The 24149-nt window shown below is 37.5% G+C and overlaps 2 protein-coding genes across 2 annotated transcripts; one reads left to right on the top strand and one right to left on the bottom strand.

The window, feature by feature from the left end:
* Positions 1 to 825: 825 nt before the first annotated feature.
* LOC140154597 (cytochrome P450 4F2-like) lies at positions 826 to 12431 on the top strand. The gene is made up of 7 exons (XM_072177165.1): positions 826 to 868; positions 1516 to 1688; positions 2670 to 2806; positions 3884 to 4160; positions 9534 to 9730; positions 11422 to 11568; positions 12254 to 12431. The coding sequence occupies exons 1-7, from the start codon at positions 826 to 828 to the stop codon at positions 12429 to 12431; spliced, it is 1152 nt and encodes a 383-aa protein (XP_072033266.1).
* Positions 12432 to 15971: 3540 nt separating this feature from the next.
* Positions 15972 to 23412, bottom strand: LOC140155582 (uncharacterized). The gene is made up of 3 exons (XM_072178485.1): positions 23333 to 23412; positions 21090 to 21344; positions 15972 to 16161 (listed from the first exon to the last, which is right to left on the bottom strand). Exons 1-3 carry the CDS (start codon positions 23408 to 23410, stop codon positions 16135 to 16137), a joined length of 360 nt encoding a protein of 119 aa, XP_072034586.1. The 5' UTR covers positions 23411 to 23412; the 3' UTR covers positions 15972 to 16134.
* Positions 23413 to 24149: the final 737 nt, after the last annotated feature.

Below are 24149 nucleotides of genomic sequence, written 5' to 3'. Positions count from 1 at the left end.
AATGGAGTAGGTAAGATGCCATGTCCATAGCTTTGCAGGAGTTTCGGACTAACAATCAACACATTCAAAAAATACAGTTTAAAACTGAAGATTGTAGTGAATGATCAGTCCTTTATCATGTGCTTGCCACTATCTACTTTATAGTAAACTATACATTGCGAAATAATATAAAATTATTTTAAAATAAAATGTGCATGTAAGTTGAGTTAACATAGCGAATTAACTAACAACTGCAGTGTATTTCTTGATTTAAAAATAAGCATGGGTAAAGAGCAGTAAAGACAAAAATACAGAACAATTTGGAGTAATGAATTAAAGAGTTGACAGGAGTTATAGGAGTTAATGTTTTTGCTGTTTCAGTGTGCATGTTCTCACCATTGATGGTTTGGTGAACTGTCATGTAACATGGATGTAAGCGTGATCCTAAAAATGCCTTTCACGGTGACCCAAACTATTTACAAGACCTCTTCTGCATTGAGGCTGGCCTTCCCTTTTAAAGGAATTTTTATTCAGTATTATGCCAGTCATAATTTGGGGTCAACCCCTGGGAGTCAACCCCAACGTCCAAAGAAAGGTGCATCAGAAAAGGTTCGAATCCAAAACGTTTCGTTTGACATATTTTAGACAATTTTCTTCGTTCTTTTCAAATCAATTAATTTTATAGGAGCAAAAGAACTCTTTGGAACTTTTATCGTTGTTTTAACAATAATCTATTATTTTCAGGGCAAGGATCCCGAAAAAATCCTTCCTTTCTTATGCAAGATATGCAGTGAAACCAACGACGCAAGCCAGTGTTGGATTGGACCATTCCATTGTTACATTGGCATGGCATCGACTGATACAATGAGAGCCATATTATCCACTGCTGGTAAAGAACCTCTACTATATATTGATGACGAAATGAAGAATTGTAATAAAAATGATGTTAAGAACTTTGAAACTAATGCGAGTGGCCAAACCCACACACTAATTTCACACTATTCATTTTTCTGAATAAAATCCCTATAGGCTAGGCCTACTCATTTATTTTTGATCCCGAACAATTCGTTTTGATGAGAAATATTGCTCATTTGCATATGACTTTGATCTGTTATGTTCTTCTTCGAATTCGCTGTAGAAGTGACGCAAGGCTAATATAGCAATAGATGAATACAATTTTTGACTATCGCCCTGCACTATAACGTTCACGCGGTACGCATTGAATCATATCATGCTGATCACTCGCACCTGTAAGATTAGTATCTTTGAAAAGAGCGGTATTATATTCAAGCTATGATTGCAGACATACACAGGTGATGAGTGCAACCTGGTTGTAGTGCAGGGCAATATAGTCAAAATTGTATTCATCTTTTGCTATGGTACGGTAGTTAATCTGATTATGACGTCACTTCTACAGCGAATAGTCATACTTTTTCAGTAAAAGTCAATAATCAAGTACCCACAGAAAAGATAATTTGTCACATCCAGCTTGAGAATAACTTTATGAACAACTTTATTCCTTTCACAATTTGAAAGAACCTAAAGACGAATACAGCACCAGCCTCGTACATCCGTGGATAGGAGACGGACTTCTCCTAAGCTCCGGTAAGAAATGGGCCAGGAATAGACGACTTTTGACGAGGGCTTTTCACTTTGAGACTTTGAAACCATACGTCAAATTATTTAACGAATCGGCTAAATCGTTAATCGTAAGTGTAGATTAATTATGCCTCAACACTGAAATTTTTTTTGCGTTCACCTCGAGCGTTTTCTGAATTGTGTATTGACGAACGCCTTACGATTCATTTTGTTTGTATAAAAATAGAACATTGAAAAAAATATATATATAAAATACCAGTACCGCAAAAGACAGTGACCGCGAAGACGGTGACCGCGAAAGACGGGTGACCGCGAAAGACGGGTGACCGCTATAGTTATAATAATAAATCAATTTGACTTTAATTATACGTGCGGGTCATCCATTGAAATGCGTGCGACATCGGCCGTATAAAAAAGAGATTGCGATTTACATCTTTGATACAAACTTCACGTGTAACGCACGTAGAATGTTGATATTGACGGTTTTGTATGTACTGCGTCACGTTGTTCATGCAACGCGACTGATGATACAAAAAAAGTATCATTTTTTAAAATGAAGTAGTTAGCTTGAGTTTCATTCACAGAATTCCATAGAACTCTGTGGTTTCATTTCTCCCCTGTCCTGTGTAAAAACAATTCCAAATCATCCAGAGTTTAACGGTGTTCAATGCTTTCGTGCAAATTGGTGCGATTTGAAAAGTTCCACATTCACTGAGGCTGTGTAAAATTGCTTTGCCTGAAGAGAAGTGAGGTTCACGCCCGGCAGTTTGTGCTCTTTACATCTCATTAGGCCTACTTTTTATAATTTTACCGTAAAATTTAGATAATAAGCATGTGCCTATTAACGAGTTACTCGGACAAGAACGAATTTTAGGGTAGTTTAATTGTTCAACTTTTTAATTTTTATTCTTTTAATTTATAAATGGGGGGCCTATCTGTAACACAGGTAATTGTAAAATGAAAAAGTCAAACAACCGTAAAAATTCGTTCTTGTCCGATCAACTTGTTAATAGGCACATACGCTTATTATCGAATTTTTACGGTATAATGTGCTTGAGAGAATTTCTCAATGATTTATTCTATTATTTCAGGATAAGTGGAAAATGAAGTGTTCGGCAGAGGTTCAAGATGACAATTCCATTGAAATTTACAAAGATATTAGTATGCTTACTTTAGACAGTTTATTGAAGTGCATATTCAGTATTGAAAGCAACTGTCAGCATCACGAGTAAGTATAGAATTATGGGAGCTCATGATGGTGTTTTGGCTTGGTTTCCTATCAGCAGTGGCGTAGATTTCTTTTTGACATTGGGGGGGGGGGATGGAGTTTGAAACAAATTCCCGAAGTATAGTCAATCCAGCACCTTTTAGCGACATAATAAATTTATGTTACAAATGCGCGCGAAAAATTTGGCTATTTTGAAGCTAAACTGATTAAACATGGTGTAAAAGTAGAATAAATGCGCGCGAAGCGCGCGAAAATTTGTATTTTGGGGGCTAAAATGAGCAAATATGAGGTTAATTTGATCAGAAACCCATTATCAGGCGTCAACATTGGGGGGGGGGGGATGATTGTATGGACCATCCCCCCTTGCAAAATATTGGGGGGGATTTATCCCCCCATCCCCCGGGATCTACGCCTATGCCTATCAGACTATTAATACCGGTAGTTCAAAACTGTAATCACTGGTTTATGTATTTTAGCATTCACAAGTCTCTTTTATCGCACGGTTGTACAGTGTTGACCCTTCTCACACATGCACGTTGTCATTTTCAATTAGCCTACAATGTATCACTTGGGGGTCTGCAAAATGAGTTTGTTGAGAAAATTTGATAAGGCTTTGTAGGCCTACATGGTTATAACGATGCCGCGAAATACAAACTGTTATAAAAAAAAAAAAGCTTAAAAACTGGGTCATTCGGTTAGAAATTATTTCAAAGTGTTAAAATGGGACCACTAGGCGTAGTCCGATTTTTCATGTCCTATTTCTATCTTAGATTGAGACCCACCATATATAACAAAATGGGGGAGCACACCCATATGGTCATTCGGGGGTCCCGCAGTGGCAGACTTTACCGCCAATTATACAGAACACACGGCCATGAGATGAATATATAGGGCCTAATACCATTAGGCTATGAGGCCTATCATTTATAATGTCAAATATACACGGGATATTTCAATCCCTTCAACGCGATCAAAATCATATTGAACATTATCAACATGTGTCTAAGACCATGAAGGTCCAGGATGATATGAAATGTTTTTGTTTTTTTTTCATCTGATGTGCACCTTTCCTTTCAGATCGCATCATCCATATTTAGAAAGCGTGTCAACATTAAGCGATATATTCATCAAAAGACTGTTATTTCTGCCGTACCATATCAACCTTATATTCCACTTGTCGCCAAGTGGTTGGAGATGGCGAAGGGCATGTCATCAAGTGCACACATTTGCTGCTGATGTCATCAGGAAACGACGCCACACATTGGAGGCAATACAAGGGTCGTCTTCACATGGGTGTGAGCAATATGAAGGCCATCATCAAGTATATTTTTTAGACATGCTTATCATGGCAAAGGTAGGACACAGATTCACTATGGACCACAATGGCCTCATTCCAGCAAAATTTGACCTCAATTTGCAGAGTGTCAGGTTTTAGAACAATAAAATGAATGAATGAATGAATGAGTGAGTGAGTGTGTGTGAGTTTTTGTACTCAAATTTTCAAAGGCCATTCAATGAATGTACAAATGTATTGGGTTAAAGAACTTTGGCCTGATAGATGCGCATGGTATGGATCCTAGAGGTTGTAGATCTAAGGGTACATGTAGCATCAACAGTGGCGGCGCCAGGAACTTTATTTGGGGAGGGGGCATGGGGGGAAAGTGAATTTCAGGGGACTCAACCAATTTTGCGCAAAAAATGGAAATTTTCGTAATTTTGAGTTTTTACTGGGGGAGGGGCAAAAATTATTTTAATTTTCATTCTTTTAATTTACAAACAATTATCTGTAAAAAAACGTCCTCCCCTCCCCCCAACCGTAGTGCCGCCACTGAGAATCAAGGACCGGCGGTTCCGGCACTCCATGTATCTGCGGGTAGGCATAATAGGCCTACATACTCATGCTCGGCGGCAAACTTTGAAAACAATCCCTATATATATTACTATGCATAAACGATTTGACGATTTTGTTTTCTTCTTTATCTGAAATTCTATTACCCCCACGACCCATTATTCAAAATCGCGCACTGTGATTTGTTGAAACGCGTCATGTGACAGACCATTAATTAGCGATAAAGTGTCAAGGGCAACGAACTTTATGTTCTTCTATCATCACAGCGCACAGCAGAGCGCACAGCACACCTGCTTATGTAGGGGAGAATGGAATGTCAGGGGTGTGTTATTGTATGTGCATACCTGCTTATAGGGGAGAATGGAATTTTAGATTGTGTTATTTGAATGTGCATACGCTTTGGCTACGCGTATGCGCTCCACCTTGAGGTAAACAACTTGAAATAGTTGGGCAAAAAATTTGATATTTTCTCTTTAAATCACACTATTTTGTGGTAATAGAATAGAAATAAAGGGTGCAGCATTATCCTTTCCACGCAAATGATGTGTCCTCGGCAGTAAAAACGCTTAAATAAGGCGTTCGGCTGCGCCTCACCCATTATTTACGTTTTTACTTCCTCCGACACATTATTTTCATGTAAAGGATCATGCATTACCCTTTATTTCTTAAATATCCCCTACTTTCGCGAATGTCCGACGATGAGTACCCGCGGCTACACGGCGTGCTCTCAGTCTCAGTCCCCACAAAAAATACAGTGCAAATGTTGCTATCCGATTCCTAAATACATTATACCTTTACTGCAGAGAGTGGGGGCCCGGGGAGTGCACTCGACTTTGGAAGTGACGGGGATGTGCGGACAACAGTTCGAAACTAGGGGTCTTTCGGTGAGAGCCTAGACACCAAAAAAGGGGGTCTTTCGGTGAGAAGACCCCCAAAAAGAGCGTCTTTTCGTGAGACTGGGGAAATATTTACAAAAAATGGGATCTTTCCGTGAGATCGGGAAATTTTGGGTCAAAATATATACAAAATTTTCAAAAAGTCATCTAAATTTGAATGGGGGTCAATGTGGTCGCACATCCCCGTCACACATTTTTAGTGAGTGCACCCCGGGAGTGAGGGACTAAATGACCAATACATTTACGCATTATGCATAATTTGCCGTATAATAATAATGATCCATTTATTCCAAAACTCTTACATAATTATTCAAACCACTACATTCATGCATTCGTTGATTTGCAAGTCAATGCGTCATAACTCATCGTGGGTATCGGATTCGGAGTCGGTGGCAGAAACTGGGTGTGGCTTTCTAATAGGTCCATCAAAAGTAAGAAACTGTGAGGTATCTGAAATGAGTGAAGAGTAGAAAAAATTTTAAAAGTTAATTTTGGCATTGCTATATGTAATTGTATTAAATACCACTAATTAGAGCTGGCCAGTGCTCATAGGCCCTACCTAGCTTAGATTACAATAATGAAGTTTTCTAACTTACCTCCAGCTCCGTTTTCCTTGCGTTCCGCTATCGTTTTCTCTGCAAGTGAGCGTCTCAATTTTGCTATTTCCTGTCGAGACATGCCCGCGATATTCGCTGTAAAGATGATGGAGTAAGATCAAACGTTTAATGTTCAGAAGCTAGAAATGAATTTAGCATTAGAGAATGAATTTGGAGAAAACCTTCTGATAATTACAAACACTCGCTGAGCAGCAAGACCTTCCCTCTAAGCTTTTAATCCGATAAGCTGATTATCTATTTGTTTTCATGAATTGGAATACATTCTTTGATGTATTACTGAGCTCAATCATCTGAAATTAGTGGAGCGTGAGCTATACCCAGGCTGGTGGCTCAGCATAGTATTTTATTAACTGAAGGTTTTCTCCAAATTCATTTCCTAATGGGTAAACAATCAAATTAGATCAGGCCATGACTTCAAGCATGCATGTTAAATTGGGGCGAGATCAGGGACTTCCAAAATGTTAACCGTCCTTTTTCGGCGGGTTAAAGGGATTTTTTTTTACCGGTAGGCCTAACATATGGCCTACCTGTACGTGTGATTTATTTCTGTAAGATTTGGGCCTTACATCAAGACCACGTGATTATAATATTCTTGCATTGGCTTATGTCCACGGGAAAGTGGAATAAATTATACTTATGTGGATTTGTAAGGCACTATACTGCGCATAACAAAATAACGGCAAAAATATCCGTTTATATAAAAGCAAATTAATCATAATTATAATGGCGATCTTTTCTTTTAGAGACTACCCGAGCTATAAAAGGAAAAGATCGTCGGCATATAGGCCTAATGTAGCCAAGCTATGTATCATGTCATATTGCACTTGCAGAACATTTGAAAATACTATAGGCCTACTCGTACTTACGAATTTGTTGAGAGAGTTCTTCTTCCTCCAAATTAAGCATTTTAAGAGAAATTACATTTTGAACAACAACAAACAAAATCAGCAACGATATCCACCACTGGAAGGTTGATGTCGACATTGACATTTAGTTAGCCTATGATGATACAAAAACTAAAACGATTAGGCCCTATTTGGACAAAAATAAAACGAGCCAAAATGAGTGTTTCAAAAAAAGGAAATCATTTTCATGCATGTCGCGTTGATTTCGTTTTGCGCAAAGTATCGCAAAGCCCATACCGCGTAATTAACGCGACTAACATCAGACGCGCTAAATAAATCGCCAACTTGGGCGCGTTCCCTGATTTTACGACCGTAAGTTAAGTTTCGTCTCTTATTTGATTTTACCACCGTAATTTCCTCAAGTTCCGTCTCCTATTTGATTTTAACACCGTAATTTCCTCAAGTTTCGTATCTTATTTGATTTTGCCACCGTAATTTCCTCAAGTTTTGTCTACTATTTGATTTTACCACCGTAATTTCCTCAAGTTTCGTCTCCTATTTGATTTTACCACCGTAATTTCCTCAAGTTTCGTCTCCTATTTGATTTTACCACCGTAATTTCCTCAAGTTTCGTCCTATTTGATTTTACCACCGTAATTTCATCAAGTTTCGTCTCCTATTTGATTTTACCACCGTAATTTCCTCAAGTTTCGTCTCCTATTTGATTTTACCACCGTAAATTCCTCAAGTTTCGTCTCTTATTTGATTTTGCCACCGTAATTTCCTCAAGTTTCGTCTCCTATTTGATTTTACCACCGTAATTTCCTCAAGTTTCGTCTCTTATTTGATTTTACCACCGTAATTTCCTCAAGTTTCGTCTCCTATTTGATTTTACCACCGTAATTTCCTCAAGTTTCGTCTCCTATTTGATTTTACCACCGTAATTTCCTCAAGTTTCGCCTCCTATTTGATTTTACCACCGTAATTTCATCAAGTTTCGTCTCCTATTTGATTTTACCACCGTAATTTCCTCAAGTTTCGTCTCCTATTTGATTTTACCACCGTAATTTCCTCAAGTTTCGTCTCTTATTTGATTTTGCCACCGTAATTTCCTCAAGTTTCGTCTCCTATTTGATTTTACCACCGTAATTTCCTCAAGTTTCGTCTCTTATTTGATTTTGCCACCGTATTTTCCTCAAGTTTTGTCTACTATTTGATTTTACCACCGTAATTTCCTCAAGTTTCGTCTCCTATTTGATTTTACCACCGTAATTTCCTCAAGTTTCGTCTCCTATTTGATTTTAGCACCGTAATTTCCTCAAGTTTCGCCTCCTATTTGATTTTACCACCGTAATTTCCTCAAGTTTCGTCTCCTGTTTGATTTTACCACCGTAATTTCCTCAAGTTTCGTCTCCTATTTGATTTTACCACCGTAATTTCCTCAAGTTTCGTCTCTTATTTGATTTTGCCACCGTAATTTCCTCAAGTTTCGTCTCTTATTTGATTTTGCCACCGTAATTTCCTCAAGTTTCATCTCTTATTTGATTTTGCCACCGTAATTTCCTCAAGTTTCGTCTCTTATTTGATTTTGCCACCGTAATTTCCTCAAGTTTCGTCTCCTATTTGATTTTACCACCGTAATTTCCTCAAGTTTCGCCTCCTATTTGATTTTACCACCGTAATTTCCTCAAGTTTCGTCTCCTGTTTGATTTTACCACCGTAATTTCCTCAAGTTTCGTCTCCTATTTGATTTTACCACCGTAATTTCCTCAAGTTTCGTCTCTTATTTGATTTTGCCACCGTAATTTCCTCAAGTTTCGTCTCTTATTTGATTTTGCCACCGTAATTTCCTCAAGTTTCATCTCTTATTTGATTTTGCCACCGTAATTTCCTCAAGTTTCGTCTCTTATTTGATTTTGCCACCGTAATTTCCTCAAGTTTCGTCTCTTCTGTAGAATTCTCTGCAATAATTTAAAGGATTGCGAAAGTTTTAGACGTTTCATGCATGTTCACACGTAACATTACACCGTAGAATTCCATCTCTGCAAGCATGCATGTGCCTCTAAATGAAAGAAACGAAAGGGTTTCATAGTCCACTCGGACTGCAAAATTTAGAAAATACCATAGGAAAATTGCCGAACGGCTTGTTGTGCCCGCCAATCAGACTCAGTGCCCCCAATCATGGTTGGTGTGCCCCCTCCCATATTATGACTCACGCTACGCCACTGAGTGACACCCTTCACAAAAACATATTGGAATTTGAGTAGGCCTATCCCGGAGGCCTATATTAATATAGGCGGTGTAGGCCTACTAACATTTTTATGCCGTAAGGCCAATTGTAATGATTTTGTGGAGGGTGTCTGCGTTTCGGCTCTTTCGTCAAAAAACAAAAACAAATACACAAAAATCACTTTTAGAGGCATATGATGCTTGTAGATGGAATAATAATGACGATGATGACAAACTACTAATAGTAATTATAATTATGCTTACAATTACAGTTTTTTGGTAATTTTACAGGATGAAAACGGTAATGGTTTCAGTGATCAAGAAATACAAGACGAAGTGAACACATTTATGTTTGCTGGTCATGATACAACGGCTAGTTCCATCTCATGGATGTTATATACTATGGCAAAATATCCCGAATACCAGCAAAAATGTAGGCAAGAAATAGATCAAATTGTCAAAGATAGAAAATCAGAGGAAATTGAATGGTAAGTGTATGCACACTTCTCTCCGTCTTTATGGCCTATACAGTGCGCAAAATAATTAACACACCGACATCGCCTGGCTAATAATTACTTGGTGCATCAGAGATACTAAAATCAATACCCGGGATCGATGTACACGTGAATGTGCTATGCACGAGTTTGATATGAGACGAAAATCTTTGGATACCGGGGTAGAAAATGATGAATATCTCCCGTAAATGATTTCGTCTAAAGAAGCCAGATGTGGTTCCTTGCACTTGAATATATGTTTTGAATAGATACGATAGTCGTTAGCTAGCGTCTTGAGAAAGAAGCTTGCGTCTTGAACTCAAAACTGACAATAATTCTGATTTCTGCCATGAAGATATCAAGGGCGATGACACTGTGTACCAGTTATGTTCATCCCTGTACTATATCCTAAACAAAGACAGATATGTCATAATTGGAACCAGTAGCCAATAGCTGCATCTTTTAGCTCTGATTTCAGCCCTCAGGCTTTGAAATCGTTCAAGAATGACTATAGAAATTTGGTTTGCATTGCCATGCTGAGGTCCTTTCAGATTCTCTAGTCAAGATCTTTTGAAAGAGAAAGCCCTTCGTCAAACTTGCGACACTGGACCTTTCCTCATATCAGCATGATCAGTCAGAGAGTCAAGTTGGCGAATATCATGAGCATCGTGATAACTTACCTACACCTTTATTATAGTTGCACATAACTATAATTACTTTATAATAATTATATAAATGATAAACGCCCTTCCTCTTCTTTTTACAACTAGGCCTTCATCTTTTTTCAGGCGTCCCATGCACGTATCTGCACTGTAATTTTTTGCACTGTTTTGGACGTTTTTGCAACTTCGCTTAACTTTGGGCGGCCCGCTTTTTGACACCTTGCTAACTTCTTGAAGACTTCTTTTTCTTCTTCATTATCTCTGTACAGCTGTTCTTTCATTATAGTCTTTCGTTTACTTCTGAATTTATTCTTATGCCTACTTTTTCATCCATCATCAGGGATGATATATCAAATATGCCGTTTCTTACAATGTGCTTAAAAGAAAGTATGCGCCTGAATACTCCAGTACCAACTATAACTCGCAGAATTCAACAGCCTTTGCTACTTCCTGATGGACGAATCGCACCTGCAGGTAAATAAGTAGAGCCTTGGCTTTATTGAAAACTGCCTGAAAAAAGCGCGTGAATTCGGCCTTCAATAAAAAGGCCCCAAAACAGGCTGAAAAAATGCCGGCGTAATTTGGACAACAAAACTGTCTGAAAATTTGGTTGGAAATCTCAAGCTTGGAAACATGGGGGCATGAGTGTCAATCCAGATGTCTCGACTTTTTGTTCTTTTCAGCCACTTGACAATTCTGGTCAACTGCCCCCCCCCACACACACAAACATTTCAAACCGGATTGGCGCTAATGCACGGCCCGGAGCAAAATTTTTTGTCAGGGCTGTGGTCATGGGAGTGTATTAAAGCTTATACTGAAAAGCAAAGTTTGTACCGTAGCTACTTTTGTGGACTTGTTGCAACATTCAACATTGACGACGTAGAAAATTGAAAAATGTGCGATAACATTCAAATAATATAATTCATGCTTTTAAAATTTCTGCAAAATATAATAACGCTCGGTAAATTATAATTTTGTTTATTCATTTATTCAACTTTACAATGAGTATCTATTTATCTACAGGCACGTTCATAACAATCCTTTGTATGGACATCATCATAACGAGAATAATTGGCAGGATGTGAACGCCTTCAAACCAGAACGCTTTTCTCAGGAAAACTCGCGAGATAGACCACCCTATATGTTTATACCATTTTCAGCAGGACCAAGGTAGGCCTACATTATAAGAATTTAATTTTAATCCTTTAATAGTCTATCTCTGCATTTTCGTCTCCGTCTATATTTCTGTCTCGGTTTCTTTCTGTCTGTAACCGGCCCACTCTTTTGTATGTAAAGCCTTTTGTAAATCGGGATGATCTTGCGTAATGGAGTTAGGCCGGGCCCTATTATAAGTCCAGCTTCAAGTTTTTCTTTGATTTCTTTCTTTCTGGATTACTTTCCTGAGTTACTTCGTCAATATCTTGTGATTTTTAGTTATCAATTGTTGTATCTATGTGAGTTTAAAGTAGTACTAAACAAATTGACACAGATCGTTCAAATTTCAAGTTAGACGCCTGATGGTACTTCAACTGAGTTGCAATGTTGGTTGCAATGTCGTTTTTCCTGCTGACGGGTGACCGACAAAAACACTTGCTTTATATCCATGCTCGCGTGATTGCAATCGTCATTCATATTTCTTTGGTGTCAAGTATTATTTTCCTGTATTCTGTGTTATGTATTGGAAAGTTAAATACGTTTTGTGTGAATGTATGTATAGGGGTTAGGGTTAGGGGTGTAACAGTCAGGGGTGTATAATCATGATAATGTAGGGGTGGGGTGTGTTTGTGTTGTTTTCAATTGTATTATGCATTACACTTTGTGTATCTATTTGCCTTTTTCTGTACTTATTTATTAGGAATTGTATTGGACAACACTTTGCTATGCAAGAAATGAAAGTAGTTTTAGCCCTGTTGCTTCGGAATTTTGATTTCTCTATAGACGAGGAAGGGCCAGCAGTCATCAAGATTCATTCTATTGTACTCCGCGCCTTACATGGAATTCATCTGAAGATAAAGCCTATTGTTTCATCTTGACATGACACGAGCAACACATTTGGGGCCGGTTTCTCGAAGCATGGCTAGAGGTCAGGCTTCCTAAGCCATCAGGCTTAAGGTGGTACTACACCCTTAATAAATTTGTGACTATTTTTGCATTTTCTCAAAAATAATAACACACTGGTAACAAAGTTATGTATATTATAGGGCAAGAAATCCAGTTACCACTCTGGAATTTCAGTGACTCAAGACAAGTGGTACGTTATTTATGATAAGAAAAGAGGTAACGCTAAAATGTACCTCATTTCTTCAACATATATAATGAACCACTTGTCTTGAATCACTGAAATATCAGTGAAGTAATTGGATTCCTTGCTCCTATAATATTATACATTATAACTTTTGTTACCAGTGTGTAGTTATTTTTTGAGAAAAATGCAAAATTAGTCACAACATTTATCAGGAGGTATAGTACCACCTTAAACCCAATTAGTCCAATATACCAGTGCTTACAATTTCACATTGTACATCACCTAGAAAGATAAATCAATTATGGATCCACATTGGTAGGGCTAGCCTGCTGGCTTAGGAAGCCTGACCACTAGCCAAGCTTTGAGAAATTGGGCCTTGGAATCTACGTACAGTAGCGTATCCAGGACTTTTGCAGGAGGTGGATGGAGTAGGCACGATAACTTGCAAGGGGGAGGGGGAAAATTGGCCGAAAATGGTAAAAAATGGGCTAAAAAAAAAAGACCTAAATTTTAAATATCAGGGCAGCCAGCATGAAGGGGGTGGGGGATTCTCACATGGGAAAGGAGGTGAAGATTCCAAATTAAGACACCTATTCCAGTAACCCCATTTGAAATTCACACTCCCTCACATGTCTTCCTTGGTTTCAACTGGAATTGTCCAATGCAGCAATTAATTCCAGATCCATCCATTTTCATCCACAAAGGGTTTATCATGAGGTGTGGAATATTTTGAAAATCCAAACAAAAGTTTCTCATTTTGAGACTAAATTGTGAAAATTCCAACTGAGTTTTATAACAGTCCAGCTGGATGGATTGAACATGTACATGGTGCAACTGTGTAACCACAGAGGGTAACCCAATACTAAATCCAGACAAAAATAAGGAGTCATAAATATTCTTGTATTTTAAAAGTAGTCATTATTTACATCATTTATTATTCACATCCAAGTTGAAAGTTTTTTGACATTCAAAATATATACAAAGTCTTTCCTACAGTCCTGAGATTTTTTATTCCTAAGATTACAATTCTGAAATAATTTCTACCTCACAACATCATGGTATATCGACTGCTCAGTGCCAGAAGTGGGTAAGTGCAATAACTGCCCTGGGAACATTTTGGCACTTTACACATGTATTGTACTCATCTACACATGGCAGCTAATTGCACTTACCCACTTCTGGCACTGAGCAGTCGGTATGTGTTTGCACATTTCTACATGTAATATAAAAGAAAGAACAAATTTGATTTTTATGCATATCAAAGGGTTATCGATGGAGTGTTACATTCTGACTTCTGAGACATATTTTTAAGTAACTTAGCCCTTTTGAATAGCTAATTTTTTGCTTCCACTAAATATTTTACATTTTAAAGTCAATGTTACATATTAAATACACTGTCTTTCCTTAAATATTTAAACAAATAACAATAAGGCCAAAAAAACCCCCCAAGTTTGTTTCCTCTAGCGCTCATTACGTTTTTGACAGCTTATTTTGCGCATCAGAATTGTTTTTTCACTTTTCAAAGAAAAAAAAAATTATATAAAGCGCTACGAAAGTAAACATTTACACATTACACAACAAACGAGCGTAGTGAAAAACTACTGGAGAAAACATCACACATTTTTTCAAAATACCTTTTTTTAATCTGCAGGTTAAAAGGGGATCATAAATATTCTTGAATATATTTTTTTTGTGTGTGTCGGAGAGACCCACTGTAAATTCTCATTATTTGCTAAATGCGCTGCGCTTAAACGTGAATAAAATATTTTCATACGTGCTGCCGCTGTTTCCCTAAACATAATATAAGTACAAACAAAAACAACGTTCATATGGGAGATGACGCCTTGCAGCAGCAGCTCCTCCGTGTAAATTCCCATTCCAATTTGCAGCAAAAAAAGGTATTTTTGTCATTTGAAGACATAAAAAAAATGCATTTCGCATTTGACCTGCTATGTTTTTTTTTGCCTAATGTGGAATTGAACCTTTCTTGTCAAAACCATTCAAGAAAATATTGTCTTGCTGACAAAGGGATCTATAATCAAAATCATGTTTGATCCATTGTCCATGTTGGAGACTGCTGGCAAGACTAACATCACTACCGGAAGTGACATAACTACCCACAGGGACTACCCGCCAGACCAAGCGCATAGCCAACATAGTCAGTCCGGGGGGCCAAACATCAGTATCATCCCTATTTTCCTCTCCTTCCCCTTCTTCTCATCTCCATTTTTCCGCTTCTCCGTCCCCATTTTGGGTGTCCGGGGGTCTCCCCACCCCTCGCTGGCTACGCTACTACACCAGTCATCACCTGTTGGATCATCATGACAACAAGCTTAAAAAAAATCAGTGGTTCAGTGACGAAACCGTCAGCAAGAAAATTGTGTGTTTCTTAAGTTGATTGGTTTGACAAAATTAAAAACTTACTTTAATTCTTCATCACCCCTAACCCCTGATGAACCTGTTTCAACTTGACTTGATGCGGTTTAAAACAATTAACAATATCATCAGTCATTGGGCTATTCCAGAAAATAAGTGCACACCCTATAGATAGAGGAGTAATTTTTCAATAATGGAAATGTCTGGATTACCAAAATGTGCTTTACTGATTCGCGCTGTAACAAAATCCGAATAATTCTCATCTATTATGAGCTGATCATACTGTCATCATTTTATAATGGGCTATTTCATTTAAAATCCATACTGCCCCTGTGGCAGATTTTGGAAATATCTTCCACAGGGGGAGTATGAATTCCAAATGGAATGAACACATTAAGCAACTCCATTTAAATTTCATACACCCTCTCTCTAATTAAAGTCCACTAAAGTGGGAAGCAATTTTTGGTAGGTCGAAAAGGGGGGTTAAGCCATTCTTGGCATTAATTTTTTTTTTAAATCACCACCCCCTACAGAAAGGGGGCTTATCATAATTGCACAGCCCCTCAGGGCCATGGGGAAACATGTTTCCCAGTTTCCAGTAAAAAGTCTTTTCTTTCAGTTAAAAAATATTGTTAAGATACAGGCTATTGGAAACTGCTTACCACACACACACCCACAATAAATTAAATGATTTTACATACACTTATTCACTACTAGCTAGTCTAGCTAACTACTGACAATTTGACAGTTCTGTAAGTTTTGGCAGATTAAATTACTTTAATAATGATCTTACGTTTAACACCATTTTCTACATGATCAGATATTAAATCAAATGATTGAAAGAACATAATACAGTGTATCTTTGGTATCAGTGTGTGATTCCTTCCTTCAAATCTGAACTAAACTAAATGTACACTTAAAGTTCTGAATTAAACAACGTAACACATTTTAAAAGTTAATTTACAATTTTTAAAAAGCCCCACACAACAAATACACTAAAACATTGAGTATAAAACTAGAAGTTCTTGATTCATTTTTCATTTGCATAGTTCAATAAATTTGTTCATCAAATCTTTGGATCAGTCAGTCACAGTAAACATATTGCCATCATCCAGTCACCATTGTTGAGCAAAGTTGGTGTCCTATGTATAAAAAAGAGGATAAAAAAACAGAAAAAGGTTAGTGTATGGGTTTTAGGCTGCAATTGGAGACAGAAAACATAGTGATGCTCATAGTAATGTTGTACATACATACGTATACGCGTGTACTCCCCATTCCAGAAAAATACAGAACTAATTTTTTGGATTAAAAAATACTATCCTGTTTTGCCAAATGAAACATAGCTAAATCCTAATCCTTTAGTTAGTCCTAACTGGCAATGAAAGCAAAATTTCAATGTTTGGTCAATTGTTTGAAATAAGGGCCAAAACATGAATTTTTAGGGTGTTTTTTTCGTATTGTGACAATCAATCCCAAAGACTTGAACAAAGGCTAATTTCAAGTTATGCATTCTAATTTTTGGAAAACACATTTTCCAATCTTTTTCATATTCCCAATTAGCAAAAATAACATATGTGACATGATCAAGGGGAATGAGTCAAATGACATGTCGGCCCTAGTCGAAAATGAGTTTTACACATGTTTCTAAAGAGGACATTTAGGGCTTTCAGAAACTGAAAACCCCATGTTGATACGAATTTCTTTTGTGAAGTTACGTCAATTTATCAATCGCTGAAAACAGTATAAAACAAAAGAATTTTAACACTTTCTCTTCTTTTTTTTTTTTTTTTATATTAGCGACATCCCACTCATTTCCCTTGATCAGTCACATATGTGTACATCCATATCGAAACGATGCACTTGTCGGCTGCTACATGTGCCTCATTTCACATAACAGCTAGGAATAAATACCAGACTCATCTGAAGTGGAGGTCACTTCAAATCATCCCCAATTAGTGACATGGTGAATGTTCACTTGAAATGAGTCTGGTATTTATTCCCAATTATTATGTGAAATGAGACACATGTAGCAGCCGACAAGTGCATCCTTTTGATATGGATGTACACATATAATATTAAAATTATGAGCCAACTCTTACCCTATTCTCAAGATTTTGAATGCTTTTAGACTTGTGCCAACTGCCAAGTCTTACAATTTTGTGACTACAGTACAATTGTAAGAAAACATGCAAAATTTCACGTTTTGGACCATTTTCACTCAAATTGCAAAAATATTAAAATTTAACTTTTATTGCCAGTTAGGACTAACTAAAGAATTAGGATTTAGATATATGTTTCATTTGGCAAAACATGATAATATATTTTTAATCCCAAAAAATTAGTGCTGTATTTTTTTTTTTTTTTTAGTAGTTGCAGATCAACAGTTAACATGGTTATATGGGCTCGGATAGCAATGTTTTCACATATTTTGTGGGACCTGAGCTGAGAACACATCAGACATATCAAATTGCATTTTGAATACAAGGAATGGCCTTGATATCAAATAATTTACCTTTTTTGTTTAATTTGAGATATATTACACAAATTTTATTACATTTAAAATAATTTTTTTTTGATATTAAACAGTGAAAAGCTGACCATCAATTAAAAATTTTGACCATTCATATTGAAGATACACCTTTTTTTCTCAAAAAGATTTGTGTTTTTTGGGGAAAATCAATCGTCAATACAAAGGTCAAATTTTTTATGATGGACGGCTTTATAACCCAGCTACATAAAAGTACATATCATTAGATTGATACAATTTACTTTGAGGACCGTTAGATTTCAAAAATATCAATTTTTAATCATTTGCCATGTAAAATTGGTGCAAGAGGTTCAATTCCCCGCAGGACCCAAAAATACCTATACGCTCTCCCCATGGCTCATCTGGTAAAGGCGGGGCAGATGAGCTGAGATGACTCACATGTGATAAATGACCTCGTTACAGTCGGTTCCGATTAGGGTAATAAGCCAATTGTTGCGTACACTTGACTGTCCTATAAAAATTGCCCCGAGCAGCTATCTACGGCGACCCCCAAGTCATTCACCACGTCACTTGTGCCTGGCCAAAGTTTCGTCAGCGTTATCTCCTAGATTTCAGCTGTTAATGCTTGACATAAAAAAATGTGTATTATATCGCGACTTAAAAAAATGGGGACGTAAATTTGGCTTTGCCCTCTCACACACTAGTATGCGACACATACTAAAATGGTGGCTACACTGCTAGAGGCTGAGTCAAAAAGAAGTAAACTCATTCATTCATTCATTCATATTTTATTTCCATAAAAATCAAAGACATTACAAAAAAATATATAAAAACACGGTACATATGGAGGAAAAGGCTGGAAGACCAAAAAGGTCTGAAAGTTAGCCTTTCCCTGAAATCAAATGAAATTAACAAAATAAATCAACATTACATAACATAACCAAAAGACAAGGGAAGGGGAGAGGGTGCTCACGGAAAAGATTAATTATATTTAGAGATCAGTTTTGTTTTGAATTGATTACGGAAATGTTTAACAGATTTTGAAGCTTTCAGATTTTTATCTAAAGAATTCCAAAGAATGGGACCTCTTGTACGTATAGCATGATCAGAAAAGACTTTCTTATTTTTGGTTAGATTTAGGTCATTTACATATCGTGTCTTGTAGTTATGTATGTCAGAACGTTTGGTAAAATAATTATCAAATGAACAGGGCAGCTCATTTATAGAGTGCCTGTACATGAATGTACCTAATTCCAGTGTGTACATATCTTCAACTTTTAATATGTTATAATTAGCAAACAATGGCACTGTGTGGTCTCTATAGTGAACGTTTGCCACAGTTCTAATAGCCCATTTTTGAATTTTTACAATTTTATTTAAGTAAGTTTTACATGTATTTCCCCATAAAAGTACTCCATAATTCAAATAAGGCAATATTAACGTACAATAAAGTGTAAATAAAATACGACTCATGTTTGAGGGGCTGTAACTTGAGATCTGCAAGGAATCTGCTAAAATAAAAATACCACTAAAAAGAGCAAATGCTACACGTCTAAATAAATAAAAAAGAATTGTTGCAATTGCTTTCAGCAAACTAAAGTTATACTCATTTGAATACAACCACCCATTTTTGTAGCTGCACACGGCTGATTGATTTTCATCCATTTCAATTTCGACGAATCAGTAAAGTGCTAACAGGATTTATTATTGAAATGCAACTTTTGCTTTTAATTGATATTCATGTCCATGACGGTACTATAGTTTGTAGGGATACCAATACAAGTCTTTACGAACGATCCGGCAGAAGCTTGATTGGGGAATGTTGGGTAAAAGATTAAACTGATCTTTGGTCTTGCTGTAACGCATGTCTAACTCTAGCAATGTTCACTTGTGATCTAGCAGTTCGTGGTCTGCCTGAAACTTCCGGCTGTTTGTTCCTTAGTGTCCTATGCACATTGAGCTTCAGGGTTCGGTTTTTGCCGGCAAAAACCTGTTTTTGCCAGCAAAGTGGCAAAAACCTGGCAAAAACTGTTTTTGCCAGTTTTGCCTGGTTTAAACCGCAAAATGGCAAAAACTGGCAAAACTCACATATAGTCACTCAAATATTAAAAAGTGACACAGAAAGCTCATAAACAGTAACACACAACTTTTAACGAATCATTCAACCTATTTTTTTGTCTCATCAAGTCCTTAAAATGAAAATGTTTTGAATTTGATACATGCCACATTTCGATTAAATGCACTTGAGCAATGAAAATGCATGCCTTTAATTTCTAAAATATATTGTTTATAATTACACAATCTGGCCTTGTTACACTCTGGAACTTATTTTTGTAACTCAATAATTTGTTTTGAGATGAAAAAACTGAACTATAAATCACTTTTTTAGTTTTTGCCATTTTTGCTGGCAAAAACTGTTTTTGCCAAGTGGTTAAAACCGCGGTTAAAACCACGGTTTTTTCCACCTGCGGCAAAAACCTGCGAACCCTGTTGAGCTTGCTCACATTCTTATACTGCTCCCTTACATGGAACCCGCCCGGAACCCGGTTAGCTGTAGGAAATTGGAGACGAAAAAGACGCTGAAGTTCAGTGGGACTCTTAGTTTCATGATACTTCATTCGACAGAAACGTGTGCTCCCAAGGTAAATTGTGGTGCTATGTTGTCATTTGGCCCGCTTTATTATAATGTAGTGCAATGAGGTAAAATTCATATTGAAAAGAGCCCTTTAAAATGTAGGAATTATTGATCGAAACCACACCTGCCACATAACTTAATTTGCATTTGAATATTGCGCCTTACCAATCAATATAATAGGTAGGCCCCTATTTGGGAAGTGAAACCTTGTGCAGCTACAAAAATGGGTGGTTGTATTCAAATAAGTATAACTTGCGTTTTAGCAGATTCCTTACAGATATTGAGTTACAGCCCCTCAAACATGAGTTTACTTCTTTTTGACTCAGCCTGTAAGTCACAGACGGAGTCTACAGCTTGTTTGCCTTAAAATTGACAAAAAGATATGAGACTCGTAACATTGTGTATTGATAAAGTATGAGCCGTACACTCAGCTGAGCGCAGCACTTGACTGTGAGTTGCTTAATGCATGACTGGTGGTCAGGGGTGAAATTAAGTGGGAGACGGGAGCCGTTTGGCCCCCAGAAACTCTGAAATGGCCCCTGGTTCAATCTCAATTTTAGTTGACCAGGGGACACTTTTATCACAAAACTGGCCCCTGGGATGGATAGTGAACCAAAAATATCGAATTACAAGCAAATAGTGCTTAATATTTAACTCATCCAGCACATCTTTATTTTTATTGGCCCCCTTGGTAATTGGAAATGGCCCCTGGTTCTTCCAAATCTTGGTGAACCAGGGGCCACGTTTTTGCCAAAGTGGGCCCTGGTTCAAGCTCTCTTATTTTCACCCTTGCTAGCGGTGCATGCCCGGGGGTGCATGGTTACATCATGTAATTTATGTGAGAACTTTATTTATGTGCGCAGTAACAAAAACTGAACATTTCTCATCAATTATAAGCCAAACAAACTTTTGGAGAGAGTATAGCGAGGCAATATTTTGACACTTACATTGTATCTAAGAGGCATTTGTATTCTTTTAGCGGTTTGTTGATGTACTCTCCTCTTCTCTGAATCCATGCTCACATGATTCTTGCCTCGTGGACACGTTCCATCTCCATGGCTTGAGTTCTTCTGAGACTGACTTGTCGCTGTCAACTGACGTTCATAACTGGTTACATTTGCACTAGCACCAAAATAGCGACCATTGTTGTATTGTTCTAAAAGTTCCTGACGATTTTGTTCCTTGAGTTTTTTTAGATCTTCCTGAAAAGAAATAAATTCAGTTTACTCGACAATTATGCACATTTTGACTAGATTGAGACCAGCGTAGCTGCTTGGCCGGATTTACCACAGGGCACATTGGGCATGTGGATAAGTTCAGACTGTCCATGTCTCTGCCATATTAAGTTATGTTTCATGTTGTTATTAGCATTTATTGTGATATTTATGTTGTTGTTTTTAATTTTATGCTCACATGGTTTACACATTAGTCCCAAACTGGCCTTTTTCAGTACAGAACAGCTTCGACATTTTTGCAACGCGTAGCCGTAGCATATACATGTATATACATAATGATAGGCCTATATTCTTTGGTGTCCTGCTGCATCTAGGTATGCCAGGTGAATTCAAATTTGCCATCAAACTGCATCATTTTATATATCAAATTAAAGCCCTTGAGTAAAGAAAGCCAACACTGGAAACCTTTTTGTCATAGCACTTTCCGTAGCAAAGTTACATCTAGTCAAAGATTGACTTTCATCAAAAAGATTCTGCTAGCAAAATTCCCCCAAACAGCATTACGGGGGTGTTTCTAGATCTTAGTCTCATGACGATAGCACCTTTTTTTAATGGAACTGCTATCAAAATCTCTCTGAAATTCCATGTGCAAGTCTCTCATCACCAAAAAAAAATCATATATTTGGGTCAAGTGAAGTATAAACAACATATTTATGAAGGTTTCTTTCTTAAAACCTTCTTTTAAATTTCAATGTAAATTTGTATTGCCGGTTAAGGGCATTTTGACTGACTAGCAAAATGTGTTAACTGAGGTTTCCCTGTCATACCAGAGAAGATGATAAAAGAGGAGGTCGCTCGCTGCCCACATCAAATAAATAATGTGTGCATCCGCCTATTGATGGAAACAATGATCTAATCCGATTGATCAACTAATACGATAAGTGGCTTTATGAGTCACGACTGTCTAGCTCTAAACGCACGCATGCCCGGATATCAATTTGTTACGTCAGTTGACCGCGAAATATAATTTCTGTATTGTTTGGCATGACTGGCTGCTAAGTTTGACCCGAGATCCCTGTGAAAAAGACCCGCATTTTGGATCCAAATAGCATTTTTGGACACGCTTTGGACACAAAACGGGAGTATATGGAGAAACTGACACGAGTTTGAATTACTGATTACACTGGTTTTATGTTTCCGTAAACTGCCGCAAATATTCAAATAGTTATCATTTAAATTTCTTTTCCTTTGACCTTATATTAATTTGACTGGAAAATTAATTATGCTTGACTTTCCATAACTTAACAATTTTTTGATTTTTTTAATGGGAGTTGCAATATATATAATGCTTCTTCACTCGTGTAAAAATCATGGTCACCCTGGTTAGTATTATTTTTTTTAATCAAAAAAGCATGATTTGACTGCAAAATTGGGACTTTAACGATGTACTTCCGTGTGTGGAATATTTTCTCCACTGGAGAGAACTACCAAATCAGACGAGCGTGTGGCGGATGAACAGATTACCACAAAGGAAGTTTCAAGTGGTGTTTTAAGTACCCCAAACAAAGAAAAGTGAATAGAGGTTAACTGTGGGTAATCGGATTATATGTTCGAGCGATCTCCTCTTTTCTCATCTTCTCTGGTCATACCTACTGCATCGATGTCTACTAGATTTTGATACCGTACTATAGCTTGGGGACTCTACACTCGGTTTCAACAGAAAAACGGCAGTCCCTTGCTCAGATTGACGCGAGCGCCCTGTGTTAGTGAGCGACATAAGTGAAGTTTTGTTTGCGTCGACCAACGACACACGTTTTGACGCGTAATCGGCCAATCAGATTACAGTGTCTGTTGTTATGATTGACAGACGATTGAATCAGCCAATCAGAACCCCACTTCCATGTTTACGCTGTGCACGCTCTCAAAATGTAAATAACTGCCGTTCTTCTTTGGCAGAAACTGTAAATAAATTTGCAGCTCGACTTCTCGAGCAACTCATCATGTCATGAACTCACCTCGCGTTTCAGTTCCTGCTCTACTCGCTTGTCAACAACTTTTTGTTTCCGTAAGGCTTCCCAATGTAGAGCAGACATGATTGATAAATTTGATATGATACTGAAGAGTAATCAATCTGAGTGTTCTTTGGCTCAATGACAAGGAGTAACTTCAGTAAGCTTATCACAAATATTGGGAACTCTGCTTAGCAACCACGATTCCCGCCGCGACGAGTGTCATTAACACACTGTCACTGTAACATTAAGCTAATTCTTTTTACAACGCAACCGCTTTTTAGTCACTTTAAACTTTCAGCCTACAGAGCATCTCTGGTTTTCACTGATTTTGATGAGATATTGGCCAAAAGAAGACAAATTTGTTCGAGATTGCCGCGCCGTCGTCGTGATGAACGCCACTTGTTTTTCAATGTTTACATTTTTGCTGGGTACCAGAAATCTTTCGACTTCCCGAAATCGAACCAATTTAAACAGAGCCAATTTAACACTGCGAATTTTACTTTGACTCTATAGCGCCCCCATTATAGGGTATAATCTTCTTCCACGGTAAACCAAACAGCTTCCGTGGTAAACCTTATAGCGCCATCACTTGACGAAAGTACGTTATTAGTAGGCGTGAGTTAAAAGCTATCTGGGCTAGAACTATTGCGACTGTAGGGGTGAGCTTGCCTACAGGTAAAAAAAAATACTCTTGGCGGTTATATTACACGTCTAGTTTAGGGCAACGGGGGGGAAAGGAGGGTAGGCCTACTACGGGGATGTGTGACAGATTCGAGGTGCATTTTGGTTTATTGATGGCCCTCAATTTCATGAAAATTTG

This window comes from Amphiura filiformis, chromosome 6, assembly GCF_039555335.1.
Source record: "Amphiura filiformis chromosome 6, Afil_fr2py, whole genome shotgun sequence".
NCBI lineage: Eukaryota > Metazoa > Echinodermata > Ophiuroidea > Amphilepidida > Amphiuridae > Amphiura > Amphiura filiformis.
The sequence above is the reverse complement of the archived record's forward strand: the minus strand, read 5'-3'. Positions and strand labels throughout refer to the sequence as shown.